Source organism: Colletes latitarsis, chromosome 13 (assembly GCF_051014445.1).
Source record: "Colletes latitarsis isolate SP2378_abdomen chromosome 13, iyColLati1, whole genome shotgun sequence".
In the NCBI taxonomy this organism is placed as follows: Eukaryota; Metazoa; Arthropoda; class Insecta; order Hymenoptera; family Colletidae; genus Colletes; species Colletes latitarsis.
Genome location: NC_135146.1, coordinates 9,271,202 through 9,289,683, shown reverse-complemented (window position 1 = coordinate 9,289,683; position 18,482 = coordinate 9,271,202). Strand labels below are relative to the sequence as shown.

At 35.5% G+C, this 18,482-nt stretch overlaps 4 protein-coding genes across 10 annotated transcripts; 2 read left to right on the top strand and 2 right to left on the bottom strand.

Annotated features, from left to right (window-relative positions):
• Positions 1–42: 42 nt before the first annotated feature.
• On the top strand, positions 43–9,291 carry LOC143349600 (putative phosphorylase b kinase regulatory subunit alpha). Of its 3 annotated transcripts, XM_076780952.1 has the most exons (16): positions 43–134; positions 227–527; positions 672–1,169; positions 1,609–2,054; positions 2,133–2,448; positions 2,972–3,185; positions 3,259–3,368; positions 3,462–3,609; positions 4,958–5,136; positions 6,384–6,534; positions 6,795–7,084; positions 7,154–7,709; positions 7,797–7,849; positions 7,926–8,084; positions 8,156–8,413; positions 8,533–9,291. In XM_076780952.1, exons 3-16 carry the CDS (start codon positions 687–689, stop codon positions 8,758–8,760), a joined length of 3,591 nt encoding a protein of 1,196 aa, XP_076637067.1. In that variant the 5' UTR covers positions 43–134; positions 227–527; positions 672–686; the 3' UTR covers positions 8,761–9,291. The 3 variants fall into 3 exon arrangements, with proteins under 3 accessions (XP_076637067.1, XP_076637070.1, XP_076637068.1); XM_076780955.1 differs by lacking the exon at positions 43–134 and having other exon boundaries at positions 314–527; positions 6,867–7,084; XM_076780953.1 differs by lacking the exons at positions 43–134; positions 3,462–3,609 and adding an exon at positions 4,384–4,531 and having other exon boundaries at positions 315–527.
• Positions 9,086–10,788, bottom strand: Mrpl28 (mitochondrial ribosomal protein L28). Its single transcript, XM_076780957.1, has 6 exons — positions 10,607–10,788; positions 10,223–10,389; positions 9,833–10,091; positions 9,613–9,756; positions 9,283–9,455; positions 9,086–9,205 (listed from the first exon to the last, which is right to left on the bottom strand). The coding sequence occupies exons 1-6, from the start codon at positions 10,628–10,630 to the stop codon at positions 9,142–9,144; spliced, it is 831 nt and encodes a 276-aa protein (XP_076637072.1). The 5' UTR covers positions 10,631–10,788; the 3' UTR covers positions 9,086–9,141.
• A 903-nt stretch (positions 10,789–11,691) lies between these two features.
• On the top strand, positions 11,692–15,366 carry Waw (Translation factor waclaw). 2 transcript variants are annotated; one of them, XM_076780734.1, is made up of 7 exons: positions 11,692–11,901; positions 12,098–12,907; positions 13,025–13,264; positions 13,448–13,713; positions 13,799–14,013; positions 14,863–15,075; positions 15,141–15,366. In XM_076780734.1, exons 1-7 carry the CDS (start codon positions 11,816–11,818, stop codon positions 15,264–15,266), a joined length of 1,956 nt encoding a protein of 651 aa, XP_076636849.1. In that variant the 5' UTR covers positions 11,692–11,815; the 3' UTR covers positions 15,267–15,366. The 2 variants fall into 2 exon arrangements, with proteins under 2 accessions (XP_076636849.1, XP_076636848.1); XM_076780733.1 differs by having other exon boundaries at positions 12,095–12,907.
• Positions 15,367–15,385: 19 nt separating this feature from the next.
• On the bottom strand, positions 15,386–17,033 carry Med21 (mediator complex subunit 21). 4 transcript variants are annotated; one of them, XM_076780738.1, is made up of 4 exons: positions 16,966–17,033; positions 16,707–16,766; positions 16,522–16,633; positions 15,386–15,895 (listed from the first exon to the last, which is right to left on the bottom strand). In XM_076780738.1, the coding sequence occupies exons 2-4, from the start codon at positions 16,746–16,748 to the stop codon at positions 15,513–15,515; spliced, it is 537 nt and encodes a 178-aa protein (XP_076636853.1). In that variant the 5' UTR covers positions 16,749–16,766; positions 16,966–17,033; the 3' UTR covers positions 15,386–15,512. The 4 variants fall into 4 exon arrangements, with proteins under 4 accessions (XP_076636853.1, XP_076636851.1, XP_076636852.1 ...); XM_076780736.1 differs by having other exon boundaries at positions 16,821–17,016; XM_076780737.1 differs by having other exon boundaries at positions 16,854–17,016.
• Between the last annotated feature and the right edge of the window lie 1,449 nt (positions 17,034–18,482).

Genomic DNA, 18,482 nt, shown 5'->3' with positions numbered 1-18,482 from the left:
ATTTATGATCACATCGATAGACGGCTGCATTTGTGTGATGGTGGGAATTACAGCTGGTCAATTCCTGGAGTAAATCTCTTCGCTTAAATGTTCGTGTTCGGTCCTAATCGTTGGATATTTAAGTGGACGCTATTGTAATTCTAATTTATAAAATTACGTTCTGATACTAAAATGTTAATAGAAAATTGAATTTTCTTACGATGAAATTTTCTTCTTTTCCCGATAGATGACAGCTGCAGACGACGGCTATATTTATTGCATCAAAAATGTTCGTATATCAGATAGTTCGCGCTAGTCGCGTCTATCGTGTTCTCTTGTGACAGTAGAGTTGATCGTTGTACCCTATTATATTTATAGAGGTCGTGTTTGACATTCGTTTCACATTGTATACGAAGTCTATATATCCTAAATTTTCTTAAACATTACATACGATGCATATACAACGAATATTCATATTTTTCACGTGACAGTTTCCAACGTACAGAAATACTCATCGTCCATAGAAGAAATCTAAAACATTATTAAAGGTATTTAAAATGAAAATCAACCTAACCTTAAAAGTATTGTATGCGCGCGCCTCTGTGTGTTTGTGTGCGCGTGTGTATGTTTAAGTTACAAACGAAACCCCATAAAAATGATGAAAATCAATTAAAATTTAATCGAATTTTCAGATCCGATTCTCCAAAATGCGTAGTCGCAGTAATTCCGGCGTTCGTTTGGACTATTACCAACGAATAGTCCACAAGATTATTATGAACCACCAGAACGCAGTCACTGGTCTCTTCCCAGCCAGTCCTGGGAACAATCACGCGTGGGTTCGAGACAATGTGTACTGCATACTCGCTGTATGGGGTCTGTCGATGGCCTATAAGAAAATAGCAGATGCTGACGAAGATAGGGCAAAGACGTACGAACTGGAACAGAGTTGCGTGAAGTTGATGCGGGGTTTGTTGATGGCAATGATGCAACAAAAAGAGAAGGTCGAGGAGTTCAAGTCCTCTCAGAATCCGCACGACGCTTTGCACGCCAAGTATAGTTCAGTCAACGGACAGACTGTTGTGGGTGACACGGAGTGGGGCCATCTCCAAATCGATGCAATTTCTCTTTATCTACTGATTCTGGCACAGATGACTGCATCTGGACTGCAGATCGTTTTTAATTTGGACGAGGTATATATAAATTACACAGAATATACAAAATTTATGCGTTTTGTCCTTCTACGAAGCTTGATACTTCCTGTGAAATCTTCTTTGGTTTCGTCTGATGCTTTGGTAACTTTAAATATTCATTACTGCGCAGCAGTATAGTGTAGAAGTTTTGTTACACTTTGTTCCGACTCGTATGGCCCAGCCGTTACAAACTTTCAAGCATCCAGTAGTCAAGAAAGTGGCAGTAATAAAATGAACGTGTAATTAAACTTCTCCAGAATTAATTAACGCAACAGTTTAACATTTTGTTTAGCAATTTCTCGCTATTTGTTATTTCGAATAAGACAGTGTCGAAATTTCTTTACGAGCCCTGTAAAGGATGAAATGTAGACCTTTTAAGCTTCGTATACAATTCCACTTTTTAATAGAACAAATAGAAAATTGTAACACTTGTCTTCAGGTAGCTTTCATTCAGAATTTAGTATTTTATATTGAATCTGCCTACTGTACACCGGATTATGGTATCTGGGAAAGAGGTGATAAAACAAACCATGGTTTGCCAGAATTGAATGCCAGTAGTATTGGAATGGCAAAAGCTGCGATGGAAGCTATGAACGAATTGGACTTGTTCGGTGCACGAGGAGGCCCAACGTCAGTGATTCACGTACTGGCAGATGAGGCACAAAAGTGTCAAGCAGTTTTACAATCTATGTTGCCGAGGGAATCGAACTCGAAAGAGTTGGACAGTGGTTTGTTGTCTGTTATAAGTTTTCCAGCGTTTGCTGTCGATGAACCAAATTTGATTCAATTAACGAGGGACACAATAACTAAAAAATTGCAAGGACGTTACGGATGTAAAAGATTTCTAAGAGATGGGTACAAAACACCTAAAGAAGATCCAAACAGGTAAAAGGAGATGATGTAGAAATGATTATTAATGACGATGTTAATATTCAATTATATGTTTGTTATGTTATAAAATAGACTCTATTACGAACCATGGGAATTGCGTATGTTCGAAAATATAGAATGCGAATGGCCGTTGTTTTTTTGTTACTTAATCGTGGACTATTGTTTCCAAGGAAATAAGGATGTGGTTGTAGAGTACACGAAACAGTTAGAGGAAATAATGATAAAAACCGACGATGGTGTGAAATTGGTGCCTGAATTGTATTCCGTGGAGGCTGAAAATGTATCAGCAGAATACGCCGAACCAGGTAGTCAGAAACGAATTGCGTTAGGCAGATGTCCGTTTATGTGGGCTCAATCTCTTTATATATTGGGGAAACTATTACAAGAAGTAAGTACGAGAATGAGAAAGGGAGGAATTTCATACAATAGTTAACTGAAAACATTGCAATGCTTAGATTTACGGTTAAACGGAATGATCAAACTGAGAAATCTCAAGATTGCATTGGTAAGATTAGAAAATGATTACACCTAAGCATTGTAATTCTTTCCTATTTTAATGTACTTCAAGTATCGCCCTACCACGAGAAAAAGGCGTAGCGTGTTTACATCCCCACTCTTGCTGCTGTCCGCTGATTGGTTGTCACCGGTCCTCGTCACCGTTTTCGACCAATAGTGAGTCAGCTGACTGCAACAGGAGCGGGGATGTAAACACGCTGTGCCTTCTTCTCGTGGAAGCACGGTACAATAAACACTGTTAAATAATTTTCTGATTTCATTAATATAATCTTGACACTTCCCCCTTTGTATAGAATTCGCATTCTTTAAAGAACCCATAAATTCAAGCATTGAAATGTTTTGGTTAAATACTAGTTTATAGAATAAAAGATAACCAAAATTTCTCACAATACTAGGGTTTCTTGGCTGTGGGAGAACTAGACCCATTAAACAGACGTCTATGCAGCGAGAAGAAACCAGACGTAGTCGTGCAAGTAGTTATCCTCGCAGAGGATGCAGAGATCAGAGAAAAGATAGCCCAGCACGACATTCATGTTCAAACGATTGCAGAAGTCGCTCCAATAGAAGTTCAACCTGCAAAAGTGCTCAGTCATTTATATACTTATTTAGGTATCGTATGTTCCAATGATAAAAAACTTCTATCGTGTTTCTTCTTTACGCAATATCTTTGTTTTGTTTTTAGGTAGAAACAAGAAATTAGGTTTATCAGGACGCAAATCAAGAGACGTTGGAATCCTGAGCACCAGTAAATTGTATTCATTGAACGATAAGATATTCGCATTCACTCCCCAGGTAAGTATTCTGTATAATTAGTAGAACTCGTCAGCTCTTCTGTACTTTGGTTTCTTTTCTTACGTTGCGTCTTGTTCTTGCATCGAACATTAGTTGACAGACATGACCCGCTTCTACATCGCATCGGACTATGAGCTCATGATTGACATATTCAAAGGCGAAATTAATTTCTTGAAGTCTAGCTGGCAGAACATGTTAGGCCGTCCCCTCGTGGTCATGCCTCTCAAGAACATTCACCTAGGTACAGTAACGTTTGAAAACCATAATTTTCATCGGTGTTACTTCTCCCTCATAATCTTGCATGCAGAGATTAACTATATTTGGTTTCAGAGTAACACGGATAAGGTATATGGTTTTTAAATATAGACGTTTCATTTTCTTCCGAAGTCATCGTACGAAATGAGAAAAGAAAAACAAAAAAAAAGCCATCTAACATGTCTGCCTGCGGTGCATGCGTCTTGTTCTTTTAAAACGTTTTGCTTTTCTGCTAGGAATGGTCTTTACAAAGTTTGAAACTAGGCTCTTCGTTGGTTACTAATATCAGTCACAAGTGAAATTAATTATAGTTGAAAAATTGCGAACCGTACACGAATTGGTTCATATAAAAGGTACGGTGCCATTTAAAAACCATAATTTTTTATCTGTGTTACTTCTCTCCCATGGTCTTGCATGCAAAGATTCTAACTACATTTGGTTTCAGAGTAACACGGATAAGCTATATGGTTTTTAAATATAGATATTTCGCTTCCTTTCGGAGCAATTGTTAGAAAAAATCATCTAACATGTTTGCCTATGGTGCATGTGTCCTGTTTTGTGCAAAAGTTTTGTTTATCAGCTAGGAATGGTTTTTACGAAGTTTGAAATCAGGCTCTTCGCTAGTTAATATTGATTATAAGTAAAATTAGTTAAAAAGAGTTTTAAAAGAGATTGTTTCTCTTCGTAGACAATTAGTAATAACAGTGTGAAGAGATAAAGCTTACGTTTGTGGCGGTGTGGCGTTTGTTGCATGTCTTAGAACTTTGACGCGGAGGAGTACTACACAACAAATGATGCAGCCCTCCTTGCCAACACTTTCACGACCAACCTGGCCTTCCTCACCATCAACTGGAAGCAAATGCTGGGCAGGCCAACCATAACACTTCTTGCTACTCATAATCATTTAGGTACGCCCAATACGCGGCTTATAGATCATCGTTCGATTCTTACCAGAAAATATTAAGAAGCTGGATATAGAAGGCTCTTAGAAATTTAAAAACCTTTTTAAAAATTACTTGAAACAGTGTAATACGATTTAAAAATGTTTTTAAAACGACTTGAAACTATTTAGTTTTAATCTTTTTAAATATATCTGCATCTAAAGAAGCCGTTCTTTAGATTCAAATATATGAATATTGGAAATTTTTCTAAGCATAGATGAATTAAAACATAAAAAATTCCTAATATTCGAGTATCAAAATCTGAAAGACCCAGAGCATCTATCGAAAACTAGAGCATCATAGGAATAAATTAGAAAACCGTGCTTTTTGTGTGTCATTAGAAAAACTTAGAGTGAAATAATTGCTATTGTACAAATGTTATTATCGTTCTAGATCAAGGAAAGATACCGTTGGCAATGATAACGACAATGAAAAAATTGAAGAGTGGTTACATTAATGGCACTAGAGTTTCGTTGGGGAATCTGAACGATTTTCTAAGCACTTCCTGCATCACGAACTTAAGTTTCCTGGGGAGTTCCGAGGACGGTAGACCAGACAAATTAAACCCTCAGGTAAATTAAATCTTGCATTAAAGATTTGAGAGAATATAAGTCAACGAGGAGCAAGATTGAATGGTTAGTGGAAAATGTAGGCACCACATTCACTTTCTTAATTTTGGCCAAAATATGCATTATATGAACATGAGAGTTTTGTAATTAACGTAGTAATGTCTCATCTCTATTATTACTTGTTTCCATATAGAAAGAACCCCAAATATTAGCAAATATATGAAGCAAAATGAATATATATGTATAGTGACATCTATGAAATTTGACTCACTTTCTTAATTTTGGCCAAAATATGCATTATATGAACATGAGAGTTTTGTAATTAACGTAATAATGTTTCATCTCTATTGTTACTTGTTCCCATATAAAAAGAAACCCAAATATTAGCAAATATATAAAGCAAAATGAATATATATGTATAGTGACATCTATGAAATTTGACTCACACTAAAACTCGTCCATCTATAATATTCGGGGATTCCCCCAACTAACATATGTGTGTTCAGCTGTTTTTCACATTTTTTCGCTTAGTAAGCATTAGATAAGCATAGTTTTATCACACTATTTCATTAATTTATCAATTTGGAAAAATGGAATCTCAAAGAAAACGAACAACAATGGAGATACGAAAATTAGTAATTTTACATTATAATAAAGGTAAATCTCAACGTGAAATTGCACAAATTATAAATAGAAGTCGTACTTCACTAGAATACATTCTCGAAAGATATAAAAATGAAAGCCACTTATTAAACAAATTAAAAAAAAATAAGAAGAAAATTTTAAACGATCATGATGAGCGATATGTTTTGTGACAAATTAAGAAAAATCCCAGGAATAGCTGCAGATGTTGAAATACATTTATATAAAAAGGTTCAGCCAAAAAATATTCGTAGAATATTATGTCATAGTCGAGTAGCAAGAAGAAAGCCGTTCATCGGTGCAAGGAACAAACTTAAAAGAATCGAAGTTGCTCGAAAGTACATTAATCAAGGCTTTCGTTTTGGAAAAGCATTCTTTTTGCAGACGAAAGTCAATATCATATTTTCGGTTCAAGTGAGAGGGCCACATTCTGGAGTAAACCAAACACAAAATTAAATGTAAAGAATATCACCTCCACAGTTGAAAAAGGCCTAAATACCACCTAAATTTTCCATTCATTAAATATTGAATTATTCCATCGATTCAATCTTATACCTTGCTGTGTATAATATAATTTCATTATATGGTTTTCATTGAATTTTAATAAGGTCCAGCAATATCTAGAGGAACATTTAATGCGAGCGTTTCCACATCGCACTGGCTTGCTTAATAGGCCAGTCGTTCGCAGTGGGAAAAATTTGAAGCGCAGAATGTCTGTCAAAGGTGCCATAAAGAAAACAAGATCGATTGCTGTGGAACGTGAGTTGTATTCTATTTACGATAATAATATTAGAAAAGATTTACGTCTCTAATAATCTGATTGCACGTTAAATGTTCCTACCATCCTTGAAAAGCCGTAAGTGTACTAACAAACGATAATTAACTTTTGAGTTGCAATAACTGTGTAATAACATAACAAAAATGATTAACAATCGTTTTAAAATGCCACAAGTTTAATAACACAATTGTGTGATGTCTTTGTAAAATAATTGATCGCGAACAAACTGTATACTTTGTAGCTGAGATTCTTGGGATGGCAGGAGAAGAGCGAAGGCCTTCTGCTATTTTAAACACAAACCCATTTATTGAAGTCACAGATACAACGTTAAGTCCTAATTCTACGCAGCCAGTTCCCGTTGCTCGTACACCGTCTCCTACAGACGATATACTGTCCTGGACAAATTGTCCTAAGCTTCACAGACACAGAGGCATAGAAACTCAATACGCAGACACTGAAGTTGAAGAATTACTGTCTATGCTCAGGGAAACAGAGAGCTTGGAAGAGCAAGGAGATATTTTGCAGTATCTCGTAAGTTATTAATATAATATAAATAATAATATAATAACTGAATATATCCAACTATAAGTCTAACTTTAGGTGGATTCGCAAGGCCTGTATTTTAACACAGGCATGTTGGAGGAAGGCCATCCGATTCTTATAAAAGATTTGTTGAAAGACCTGTACGAAAAGGCTTGCCAGCAGAAAATGTGGGGAATTGTACGCCACACTGCTGGGATGTTAGGTAAACGAGTCGAAGACTTAGCCAAAGCAGTCACTGATTTGTTGGTTCGTCAGAAACAAGTCACCGTTGGAATGCCACCTACCAATGAGCACACTATAGTTGCTCCGTTGCCAGAAAACGAGCTACGAGTGTTGATTCATCAGGCTTACGGAGACGACGAATCCACTGCCATGCTGACGCAGGAGTTGTTAGTTTATTTAGCAATGTTCATTAGAACGGAACCTCAATTATTCCACGAAATGCTCAGACTGCGAGTGGGTTTGATCATCCAAGTGATGGCCACTGAACTATCGAGGACTTTAATTTGCACCGGAGAAGAAGCTTCGGAACATTTGCTGAATCTTTCTCCATTCGAAATGAAAAATCTTTTGCATCACATAATGAGTGGAAAAGAGTTCGCCATCAGCAGCGGTGCGTTTTACTCTTTACACAATTTTCTATAGCGATCGAAGCATTCGTAACTGTGATAATGGGAGTGTAATTTATTTTTATTTTCAGTCGGTCGAGGTAACTTCTCCGTCATCAGTTGCAAATCCAGCAGAGTCAGTAAGGTAATGCACTAATTAATAAGACGATTGCTATTAATTTCTTATTGTTTTGCTTGATCGTAGTTTTATTTTCTTTTAGAAATCACAAATCGGAGGATTCTTGAGTCCTGATCAAACGGATGGGAATGAAGCGGAACCAGACCGACAAGGTCAATGGTTACGAAGACGAAGATTGGATGGAGCATTGAACAGAGTGCCACGAGACTTTTACCCACGAGTATGGCAAGTACTCGAACGGGTAAATATTAAATTGTTTAAGAGAAAGTTGTACCAGATCGTTCGATCGATTAAGAAGTTTGTGTTTGATAGTGCCAAGGTTTAGCAATCGAGGGCAGAGTACTGCCTCAGAACCTTACACAGGAAATGACACCTGGGGAATTAAAGTTTGCGTTAGCCGTAGAAACTGTTTTGAATACTATACCGCAGCCAGAGTACCGTCAGCTGATAGTCGAAGCTTTAATGGTGCTGACACTAGTAACAGAATACAATGTCGTCGCATCTTTCGGTGAAGTCATCACGGTCGAAGAGTTGGTTCACAAGGCGAATACTATCTTTTTAGATGATCAGGTATTTCTTTCTTTTCTAACAAAAGATTTAGAAGATATGCCTAATCTACATCAATGAGGTGGATAGCATTGGCTAAATTTTTCTATATTTTTACTTGTATTTTATTCAAAATGACCCAGATGAAAGTTGACGGTGACGCTACGTTATGCTGTGCAAAACCGAAAGATCAACGGGAAACCACAGCAATGGGGAATCTTCTTTGCGGAGGAGCTGCATACGTTTGTCAACATTTCTATGATAGTGCTCCTAGTGGTAGTTTTGGAACAATGACGTACATCACACGAGCCATAGCATCGTCGTTAAATTGTTTACCAAAAGATGGTGACATGGAGTGTTCGATAACGTAGTTAATTTTCTAGGAAAGAAAAAAATAGTAAATTATATATTCATAGGAATCTTTTCCCAGTAATTGTGTAGATTTTGTGTGAAGTATAATAATGAACACCAGTTCAATAAATTAACGCTGTTGTGGAATAGAAAATATGGTAATTAAAAATTAAACGTTAATCGAGAAATATTCCTGAACGATTTTCTAATTTTTTATACTAAAAAATTTCTGACTTTTTGTAATGGAATATTTCTGAACGATTCTCCAATTTTCTATACCGAAAAGTTACCGATCTTTCTAAAGCATTAAATATAAAGAAAAATAGCAACGAATTCAATACAGAATTTAATTTCCTTATTTTCTTTATTTACGTAAAACGATCACAAATCTATTTATATTTTTATTGTTCGGTTTTCGAGTTTTTGGAAAATATATTCAGCTTTGACATCCAAGATGATGGTTGGCTGCAACAATAATTTTGAATTACATTTTATCCGCGTAGACATTATGAAACGTTGAATAAAGAATGATTCACACATACCTATCCGTTGAGGTAACATTTATATCTTTCGCCTCTTTAAGTTTTGATATTAACTCGGATCTGTAGGCAATTTTCAAAGGCTGTGGTTGATCGACTTCTTCTTTTTGTTTTATCCATTTCTTGCACGCTTCCTTATATGTTAAACCGTACCATTCAATTTCTTCTCGCGTGTACTGGAAAGTATAATAATCGTTCGTTATTATTTCCTGGTAGATTAAGAAGAAATGTTTACTGAGAACATAGGAAACGTTATTAATTTTTTAGTTACAAAAGGTTTCCCCAGTTGCATTCCTTACGATACTAAAAGATCTACGTAGAATATTATCTCACCGCAGTTATATACTCCTTATATTTGTTATAAATCTCTTCCTTTTTATTTGGATCAGCTGGATACAAAGTTTTGTCTATCAGTGCTAAAAGTATTTGTCGTTTTATCTTTAATGCAAGTTCTGACCTCAAATCGCATGCAGGAGTCTATATAAACAGTAAAGAACACTTTAATAGCAATAAATAATATTTTAAAATACTTTGTATTAATAGCACTGTCTACCTTTAATAAGTAGTGATCAAAACCATAATGTTCGTGTATCAAATTGATAGTTCTATTGGTGACGACAACACTCATGTATTTGTCTAAAACTTCACTATATACTACAGACTTCTTTAACGAAGGAAACCAGAAATGTGGATATCTACGTTGTTTATTGCCCTTCTTTCGAAAACCTTGTATCACTGCCTCGCCACCCCATATTCCTTGATTTATTTCCAGAGGGTACTTCAATGGTATTGGAATATTTTGAACCGGAGTTCTAGAAGTTAACAGAATTTGATATAGAACTGATAGAAATAGTTAGATGTAAGACAATTTTACAGTAATCGATGATTAATGAATACGTAAAGAAAGAAATTTAAATGAAATGTATATTAATTGATCATTTACACAATTTCTGTTTCTTCGTTTCTGATATATTTGCCTTCCTGTTTGATATAATGGACAGCTGTTGGTTCTTGTACTTTCCATTCTCTCCAGAATTTCTTATACTCTTCTGGTAATTCTGCCCCGATCCCTTTGGTCCATCGTGTTATTTTTGGGATGTAATACAAACGCTGAAATTTACTTTCAATTAATTTTCATTCTGAACAAATATGTTTATTTTGTGTCCTTATAAATTATAAATTTCTATCACAAATTTCTATTACAAATTTCATTCTATATAAATACAAATAATTAAAAGTATATATACACATATATCCAGAAAATACATTATTCGTTTTAGGTTAATTTTTGTAAGAATTTCTTTTTTAATGAAAAGTAATACATTACCTGACCAAACTGTTTGACCGACATATTGTAGGTCTCTAAATTGTAAAATTTCTACAAAATAGTATTTTTCACACGTTAAATTTAAACATTTGTGTATGCAATCTATTCCTGCTTGATAACAGTAGTTTTGGATCGTTTCGTTGGCATGAAGATAACGCTAAATAACAGTATGTATCGATTGTTTCTATTCGTCGATTCGTCTATCGGTTAACCTCAATATCGATAATAAACAACAAAGATGACTCTGTTGCGTCCCGACCTTGGCGGTTTAGGGAATAAGAAAGTGGGTTGGTACCCGTGGAGCGCTGAACCGCTCTGCTCGGCGAGGCGCGCAAAATAAAAACACTTAGAATATTTCCGGTGTAACTCCAACAATTTACTTTATTTGGTAGATTGACAAGCTTGGCCGTATTTTAGATATTCGCTGTACTCTCTCGAGAATTGATCTCATGTCTAAGTTCTGATTTTTACAATAAGCAACTCTTGGTTGCACCTATCAAGGTGATAGTGACGACGTCCGACCAGGGAGTGCCTAGAGACAAATCCCCTAGAGCATCCCAGCCTCCATCTCGACGATTGGCATCGGCGCTCACTGCGCCATCTGCGGTAGTAACTAGGGAGTTACTTTATGCTCCCTACAGATTGTTCCTATTCGTCGATTCGTCCATCGGTTAACCTCAATATCGATAATAAAGTTTAGGTCTGGGTTAGGTCTGGGTTAGACCAAAGATGGCTCGTATTAGAGTTTACTATGGTACAGTTTTGTGGCTCTCTCTGTTGGTGGAATTAATCCATGAGTACACGTATATATTTCGTGATCGTTCGGTGCAGAGAGATTATGTATTTTTAACAATAAACTTTATTCAACAACAAATAACAATGAATAACAATGAATAACAATAATAATCTTTGAATCTTAACAAGCACAGTCGCAAACGAATCTGAACTGGAAACTGAAGTTGTTTATCTATGTTCCCTTCTATGCTTTTCGCCACCAAGAGTGGAAACCTTTTTCCTGGCGCTTGCAGAGCCACCTGACGTTCCTAGGCGCCAACATTCCGAGTGCAATGAGAGGCGCCACAGTTTATCGCCACGTAAAAACGTGCCTTAAAGAGTAAATAGAATTAATGACAACAGAAGGAAAGAAATATAACCTATCATATAAATATGTTTATTTAACCGTAAAGAAATATAAATTATTAATTCATTATGAAAATAAATAAAATTGTTTGTCATATACAATATGCTCAGAAAAATCATAACTTTCTCCGAACATGTGTGTCGATGTTTAATAGGTTAGTATTAATAAATTTTTTTTTCTAATATCAATTTTAATTTCCTAATAAACTTAAACGATACAATAAAAAACAAATTTTAAAAAAGTTTAGTCAAAATTTCTCATAACTATAAGAAGATAATTTTTGTTGTATATTAAAAATCAAAATTCTTCTCTGTAGGTTTCAATATAATCAATATGTTTAATTTCAGTAGATACTGGCACCTTCGTAGTAGATATTACTCAACCGTCTCAGAACCAACTCAGGGATACAATACATCAGTAGAAAACATTCGTAATTTTAGTATTATAGCTCACGTTGACCATGGAAAGAGTACCTTAGCCGACAGATTCCTAGAACTAACAGGCGCAGTGAAAACAAATTCTGGGAAACAAATATTAGATAATCTGCAAGTTGAAAAAGACAGAGGGATAACAGTTAAGGCTCAAACAGCTTCTCTGAACTATACTTACAAAGGGTCCGAGTATCTTCTTAATTTGATAGACACACCAGGTCACGTAGACTTCTCGGCAGAAGTCCATCGTTCTCTCGTTCCCTGTCAAGGTGTAGTATTAGTGATCGATGCGAATGACGGTGTCCAAGCTCAAACAGTGGCCAACTATTACTTGGCTATCAAGCAAAACTTGGTCATAATACCAGTAATAAACAAAATAGATTTAAAAACTGCCAAACCAGATAGAGTGATAAGTCAGTTAAAATCATTGTTCGATATAAAGGAAACAGACATATTGAAAATATCTGCGAAACTGGGGACCGGAGTAGGTAAAGTCCTGGACGCAGTCATAGAGAAAATTCCACCGCCAGATGTCTTCAGAAACAAACCCTTAAGGGCTCTAACATTCGACACTTGGTACGACAAGTACAGAGGAGCCATTTCGTTGGTCTACGTCAAAGAAGGGTCTTTGTCGATTGGAGACCACATCGTTTCAATGCTGGCTAAGAAATCTTACGAAGTTAAAACTCTGTCGTTGTTGAGACCCAGCGAAGAAATTGTGGATAAGTTGTAAGCTTCGCTGCTATTATTTTTCTGTTTGTGTTATTAAAGGATTGAGAAAGATTTGAAAATGTAGATATAGCATAGGAAATCAAAGTTTGAGTTTGTTTAATCGAACAGTGTTAGATTCGCAGGTCAGATAGGATGTGTTTCATGCAATATGAGATCTTCGAAGGAAGCACTGATAGGCGATACGTTGCATTTGCAGAAGCACAGTGTGGAACCTTTACTGAGAATCGAGTCGCCTAAGCCGATGGTCTTCTCAGGAGTTTATCCACTGGATCAGTCGCAATTTGGCACAATGAGAGCCGCAATTGAAAAGTTGACATTGAACGATAGCGGAGTCTCCGTTGCACCGGATTCTAGGTACACGTTAGAGTATTGTTTTAGATTCGACGAGTCAACATTTTAATACTTTGATATAGTAAACAATTGGACAAATAACTATTCTGTTAATTATATTTATAGAATTCTAAGAAAGCAAGTAAAATAGTTCCTTCGCGTAAAATTTAATTTCTTTCTTTGTATTTTTGCATACTTTTATTTTAGTATAGCTCTTGGACAAGGCTGGCGAGTGGGATTTCTCGGTTTATTGCACATGGAAGTCTTCATGCAGCGTTTGGAACAAGAATACAATGCGCAACCAATCGTAACGATACCAAATGTCACGTACAAAGCGACTATTGTAGGTAGCAAGAATATTAAAAAGTTTGGTAGCGATACGATGGTGTTCAACAACCCTGCAGAGTTTCCCAACGTACAAATTGTGTCACAGTTTTACGAACCCATAGTGCTAGGAACTATCATAACGCCAGGTATATCCAATCGTAGAATTTTAAATCACAGTACAATTGGAAAATAATTAAAGATTTAATACTTTATAATTCTATATATATCTAGTTGAATACATAGGGGTGATACTAAGTTTGTGCATGGACAAGCGAGGAACGGAAGAAACGAGAAAAGATATTGGTAACGATAGAATAATGTTGCAGTTTTTATTACCATTAAATGAAATCATTGTAGACTTTCACGATTCATTGAAATGCGTTACTTCCGGATATGCTAGTTTCGATTACGAAGAGTATGATTACAAACCAACGAACATAGTGAAGGTATCTGTAATTAGTTTTTATTATTTATCAATCGTGTCAACGAATATACGGGGTGCTCGGCCACCCTTGGGAAAAATTTTAATGGGGGATTCCAGAGGCCAAAATAAGACGAAAATCAAGAATACCAATTTGTTGATGGAGGCTTCGTTAAAAAGTTATTAACAATTAAATTAAAAAATTTCAAATTGTTCTGGAAAAATTATTTTCGGTTGTGGGGATCAATTACAATCATTTTTGGTGAATAGATGTACCCCCGAAATCCTACCCGCTTTCGAGAAAAAAAATTGGGTAGGTACTGAAATTTTTCAAATCATTTTGGAAAAATTATTTTTACTTGCAGGGCTCAATTACGATCATTTTTAGTGAATAGACATACCCCCGAAATCTTGCGCATTTTCGAGAAAAAAATTCTTTACTAAAAATCTAATTAGGTGCTGAAATTTTTGGATGAAGAAAGAAAATTTTAAATCGTTCAGGAAAAATTATTTTCAGTTGCGGGGGTCAATTACAATCATTTCTGGTGAATAGACATATCACCGAAATCCTACCCATTTTCTAGAAAAAAATTCAAGAAGGTTTGAAATTTTTCGACGGAAAACAAAAATTTCAAATCGTTTTGGAAAAATTATTTTCGGTTGCGGGGGTCAATTACAATCATTTTTTATGAATGGACATACCATCGAAATCTTGCGCATTTTCGAGAAAAAAAATCAGTACGGGCGGAATTTTAAACGTTAATAACTTTTTAACGAAGTCTCCATCAACAAATTGATATTCTTGATTTTCGTCTTCTTCGAACACACTGTATATTCGCATATTAAAGCAGCATTGCATACGTATGTTCCCCAGTTAAATATCGTTTTAAACGGTATCCCGGTGGAAGAGCTGAGCAGTATTGTTCACATAAGCAAGACTTATACAATAGCCAAACAACTGTGCGAAAAGTTGGTGGAAGTTATACCGCGTCAAATGTTTGAAATAGCGATTCAAGCCGTGGTAAACGGGAAGGTCATCGTGAGAGAAACTTTGAAAGCATTCAGAAAAGACGTAACAGCCAAACTGGTAAGAATCGTATTACAACAACTTGTATATATATACATTTGCAAATTCGTTTTTTCCAATTTCAGTATGGAGGAGACGTCACAAGAAGAAAGAAGCTATTGGCCCAGCAGGCGCAAGGAAAAAAACATATGAAAATGGTTGGGAAAATTTCTCTACCTCGAGACACATTCATAAAAGTCCTAAAAAGATAATAGAAACTTTACAAACGTGTATAATTTTATATATCCGTAGATACTTTTATTTAAACTTAGCAAATTGTAAAATAAAATTCGATAAAATACGATATTAAAACTGTATTAATTGTTATGGAACGCAAACTAATTCAGTTATTAAAACTTATTTGAATCCTTTAATAATTGGATATGAAGTATAGATGGTTGGCAAAGTTTATTTTGTGTTCAATCTTTTCATATAATTAAATAATTACAAGTAAAGTGTCAATTTATGGAATCTGGTGAACGATCTGAGAGTTGATGAGTGTTGTTTGAAAGTACAGTATTTACAGAAGTAGGATTATCTTGTCTGAACGTTACATTAGTGTTAAGATTAATATTAATCACAGACATAGACGCTGGGTCTTGCATGTCCAATTGACTTTGAGCAATATCCTGTAAAGCGGCTTGAATTCTTTGTAAAAGCGCCTCTCCTTGTTTTACCACTTCCTCTAGTTGTTCTCCAGCTTCTTGATTTTCCTGCTCCAGACGACTGAGACTTGCTACCTGCAATTCTTGCGATGACTCTTCGCTGGGTAGACTTTCTATCAAGGTGTCGATATCTTTCGCACATCTTGCTATTAGAGTTGCAAATAAAGCTGCATAATCTAAAATTCCATTTACGCTTCATATAGAAATGGCAATAAGAGGTCAATCATGGTATTTTAGTAAATCTTTGATGAAAAGAATATAGCCACAATATAGCGAGGTTGTAAACTCAAGTGGGTGTCAAAGTTTACATGTTTCAGCTCCCGAAGCAAGTGAATTGACAGAAATACGAGCAGCTAAGGGCTTCAGACCATAGTCAGGGCCGTACGAAGAAATATTTTATCTAGTGTCACCATTTTTAGAGGTATCGTAACAGGTAAAGGTCTTACTCAAGTCTTTAATATCTTAATTTACCTGCTTATAATATATGCATCTAGAAAATGAAAAAAGGTAGAGCAGTTACGGACACAAAAACATTCAGAAAGGCACCCTCAAGCAAGATGTCATGTACAGCCCTAAGTGCCGCAGCAGGAGTCGGTCCCAACCCTCAAGAGTTTAGTTTACGACCTTGCTATATTCTGGCCCGGACTATAACTTGGAAGGTTCTAAAATACAAAGCATCGAGTACAAATATATTGTCTACGGATCCAAGTTAATGAGAATATTAGTGTTTATGGAAACGAATGGTGGTATTTCTGGTGGCAAAAAAAGGGAAATATGTGTGAATTATGTTGAAAAAAATTACCTTCTTGAGGTTGGTGAGGTTGTGGCGTCCCTACACGATCGAAACCAGGAAATTTGCTGGGTGTAGAATATTGTTGCAAAATACCTACACTGTTACAAAAATGTTCAGCTTGCTACAATAATATCCAAAATTAAATAATTATCGTTCGTAAGAATTTCAAACGGGAAAATGAAAAATTTTATTACTTGATTTATGGTATCTTGCAACTGCGTTAGACGATCCGCCATATTCTTCAAATACAACCTCTAAAATTTCATACGATTATATTTTCACTGTAATTAATAGTCGATACTTATTACCTTTATAACATTACTGTTACTAATTATTATTACCGCTTTAAATACTGTTCGATATGTAACTTAGGAAGTAAATTATGCAATGAACAAATCGATTTTCGTCTATTATGTGCGAAATTTATTTAGTTTTCGATATAAATATACATACATTTCGTTATTACATTTTAAATTATTGTTTTCGATGTATACTTCATTTCATATTGAACATCGTTACACCATAAACTAAAAAATTAGAATGGATGACGATACAATACAATTAATGTGAATTGCTACTAAAACGCCATCTTTCGGATCATAGTCGTGAATGGAGTTTGATCACCAGCGTAATCGTGATTTTGTAATCACTGATAAATCACTATTAGTGATTTTGCATGCCATCTCTTATCACAGTTAACATGAACCGCTACTAAAACGCCATCTTTCGGATCATAGTCGTGAATGGAGTTTGATCACCAGCGTAATCGTGATTTTGTGATCACTGTGATAAATCACTGTTAGTGATTTAACACGCCATCTCTACGCTGGTGATCAAACTCCATTCACGACCGTGATCCGAAAGATGGCGTTTTAGTAGCAGTTCTAGAGATAGCGGGAATTGCTACTTTTGAATCACTTGTGATTCGATCACGTTCATTCCCAATCATGATGATTTTTCACAGTGATTTGTGATTCTTTGTGATCGCTTTTGATTGGTAGGAAGCGTTCTTTTCACTTTTCACGAATTATGTCCTTAGACTGTATATGTATTACATTATAATATGGTCGAAAAGCAATGTTAACATAATTTTCTTATTAGGAGAAAGAAAAGGAAAATTAAAAGCGATAAATAGATGTAAGTATAAGTTCTATTTCTCATTGTTTCAACATTCGTTTCATAAATGTTCGTGAAATTTTTCAACAAAGTAATGTATATGCAAAATTAACCTGTTTGTAATTTTAGATTCCAACTTATTTCTTTATAATAGAAATATATACAAAATGTCATATTAATGTATAAAAACGTATGTAAATGTATAATATGTATATTTTCATATAAATGAATACAAGAATTTTCATTAGTGATGATTTTATACTTTTTCTTATTTTTAAAGCGAGTGTTTTACACCTAAGCACTACTTCTCTTTCGTGGCAACAAACTTATTTATTTAAATAATCGACTGAAAGAATTTGACATTTGAAATGTACAAAATATGCAATTAAGTAGCCTTTTTCAGTGCTTAGGCTACATTACTGTACAATTTAAATTTGGCGCATTTGTAATTCTTTGAATTTCCACTGAGGGGCGTTAGCGGAACACTAACGATCATAGTTAACGTGAACCGCTATTAAAACGCCATCTTTCGGATTACGGTCGTGAATGGAGTTTAAACATGAGTGACCGTGATTTTGTGATCACTGTGATAAATCACTGCTAGTGATTTTGCACGCCATCTCTAATCACAGTTAATGTGAACCTCTATTAAAACGCCAGCGTGCGTTAAATTTGAACTAGTATCTTTTAATATTCTTTTGAATCGGCTGGCAACCGTGATCGCGCAATTATTCGAAATTCAGGCTCAACCAGTCGAAATCGTGACTTCCGCCGCCAACCCGCAACGCCATCTTGTCGCCATCTTGGCGACTCATCTCCATAGAAACGCCACTACACGTCCTGACCTTACCAAC

Excerpts from the sequence above, each read along its gene's own strand:
- LOC143349600 (XM_076780952.1), top strand. The coding sequence starts at position 687 with ATGCGTAGTCGCAGTAATTCCGGCGTTCGTTTGGACTATTACCAACGA. Across the intron at positions 3,186-3,258 it reads TCATTTATATACTTATTTAG|GTAGAAACAAGAAATTAGGT; the intron begins GTATCGTATGTT and ends TTTTGTTTTTAG. Across the intron at positions 8,085-8,155 it reads TATGGCAAGTACTCGAACGG|TGCCAAGGTTTAGCAATCGA; the intron begins GTAAATATTAAA and ends TGTGTTTGATAG.
- Mrpl28 (XM_076780957.1), bottom strand. The coding sequence starts at position 10,630 with ATGTCGGTCAAACAGTTTGGTCAG. Across the intron at positions 9,757-9,832 it reads TTGATCACTACTTATTAAAG|ACTCCTGCATGCGATTTGAG; the intron begins GTAGACAGTGCT and ends CTGTTTATATAG. Across the intron at positions 9,456-9,612 it reads ATAAGGAGTATATAACTGCG|TACACGCGAGAAGAAATTGA; the intron begins GTGAGATAATAT and ends TATACTTTCCAG.
- Waw (XM_076780733.1), top strand. The coding sequence starts at position 11,816 with ATGAAAATAAATAAAATTGTTTGTCATATACAATATGCTCAGAAAAAT. Across the intron at positions 13,265-13,447 it reads TCCGTTGCACCGGATTCTAG|TATAGCTCTTGGACAAGGCT; the intron begins GTACACGTTAGA and ends CTTTTATTTTAG. Across the intron at positions 14,014-14,862 it reads AACCAACGAACATAGTGAAG|TTAAATATCGTTTTAAACGG; the intron begins GTATCTGTAATT and ends TATGTTCCCCAG.
- Med21 (XM_076780738.1), bottom strand. The coding sequence starts at position 16,748 with ATGGCGGATCGTCTAACGCAGTTGCAAGATACCATAAATCAA. Across the intron at positions 16,634-16,706 it reads TGCAAGATACCATAAATCAA|CAAGCTGAACATTTTTGTAA; the intron begins GTAATAAAATTT and ends ATATTATTGTAG. Across the intron at positions 15,896-16,521 it reads ACCTCACCAACCTCAAGAAG|ATTATGCAGCTTTATTTGCA; the intron begins GTAATTTTTTTC and ends ATGGAATTTTAG.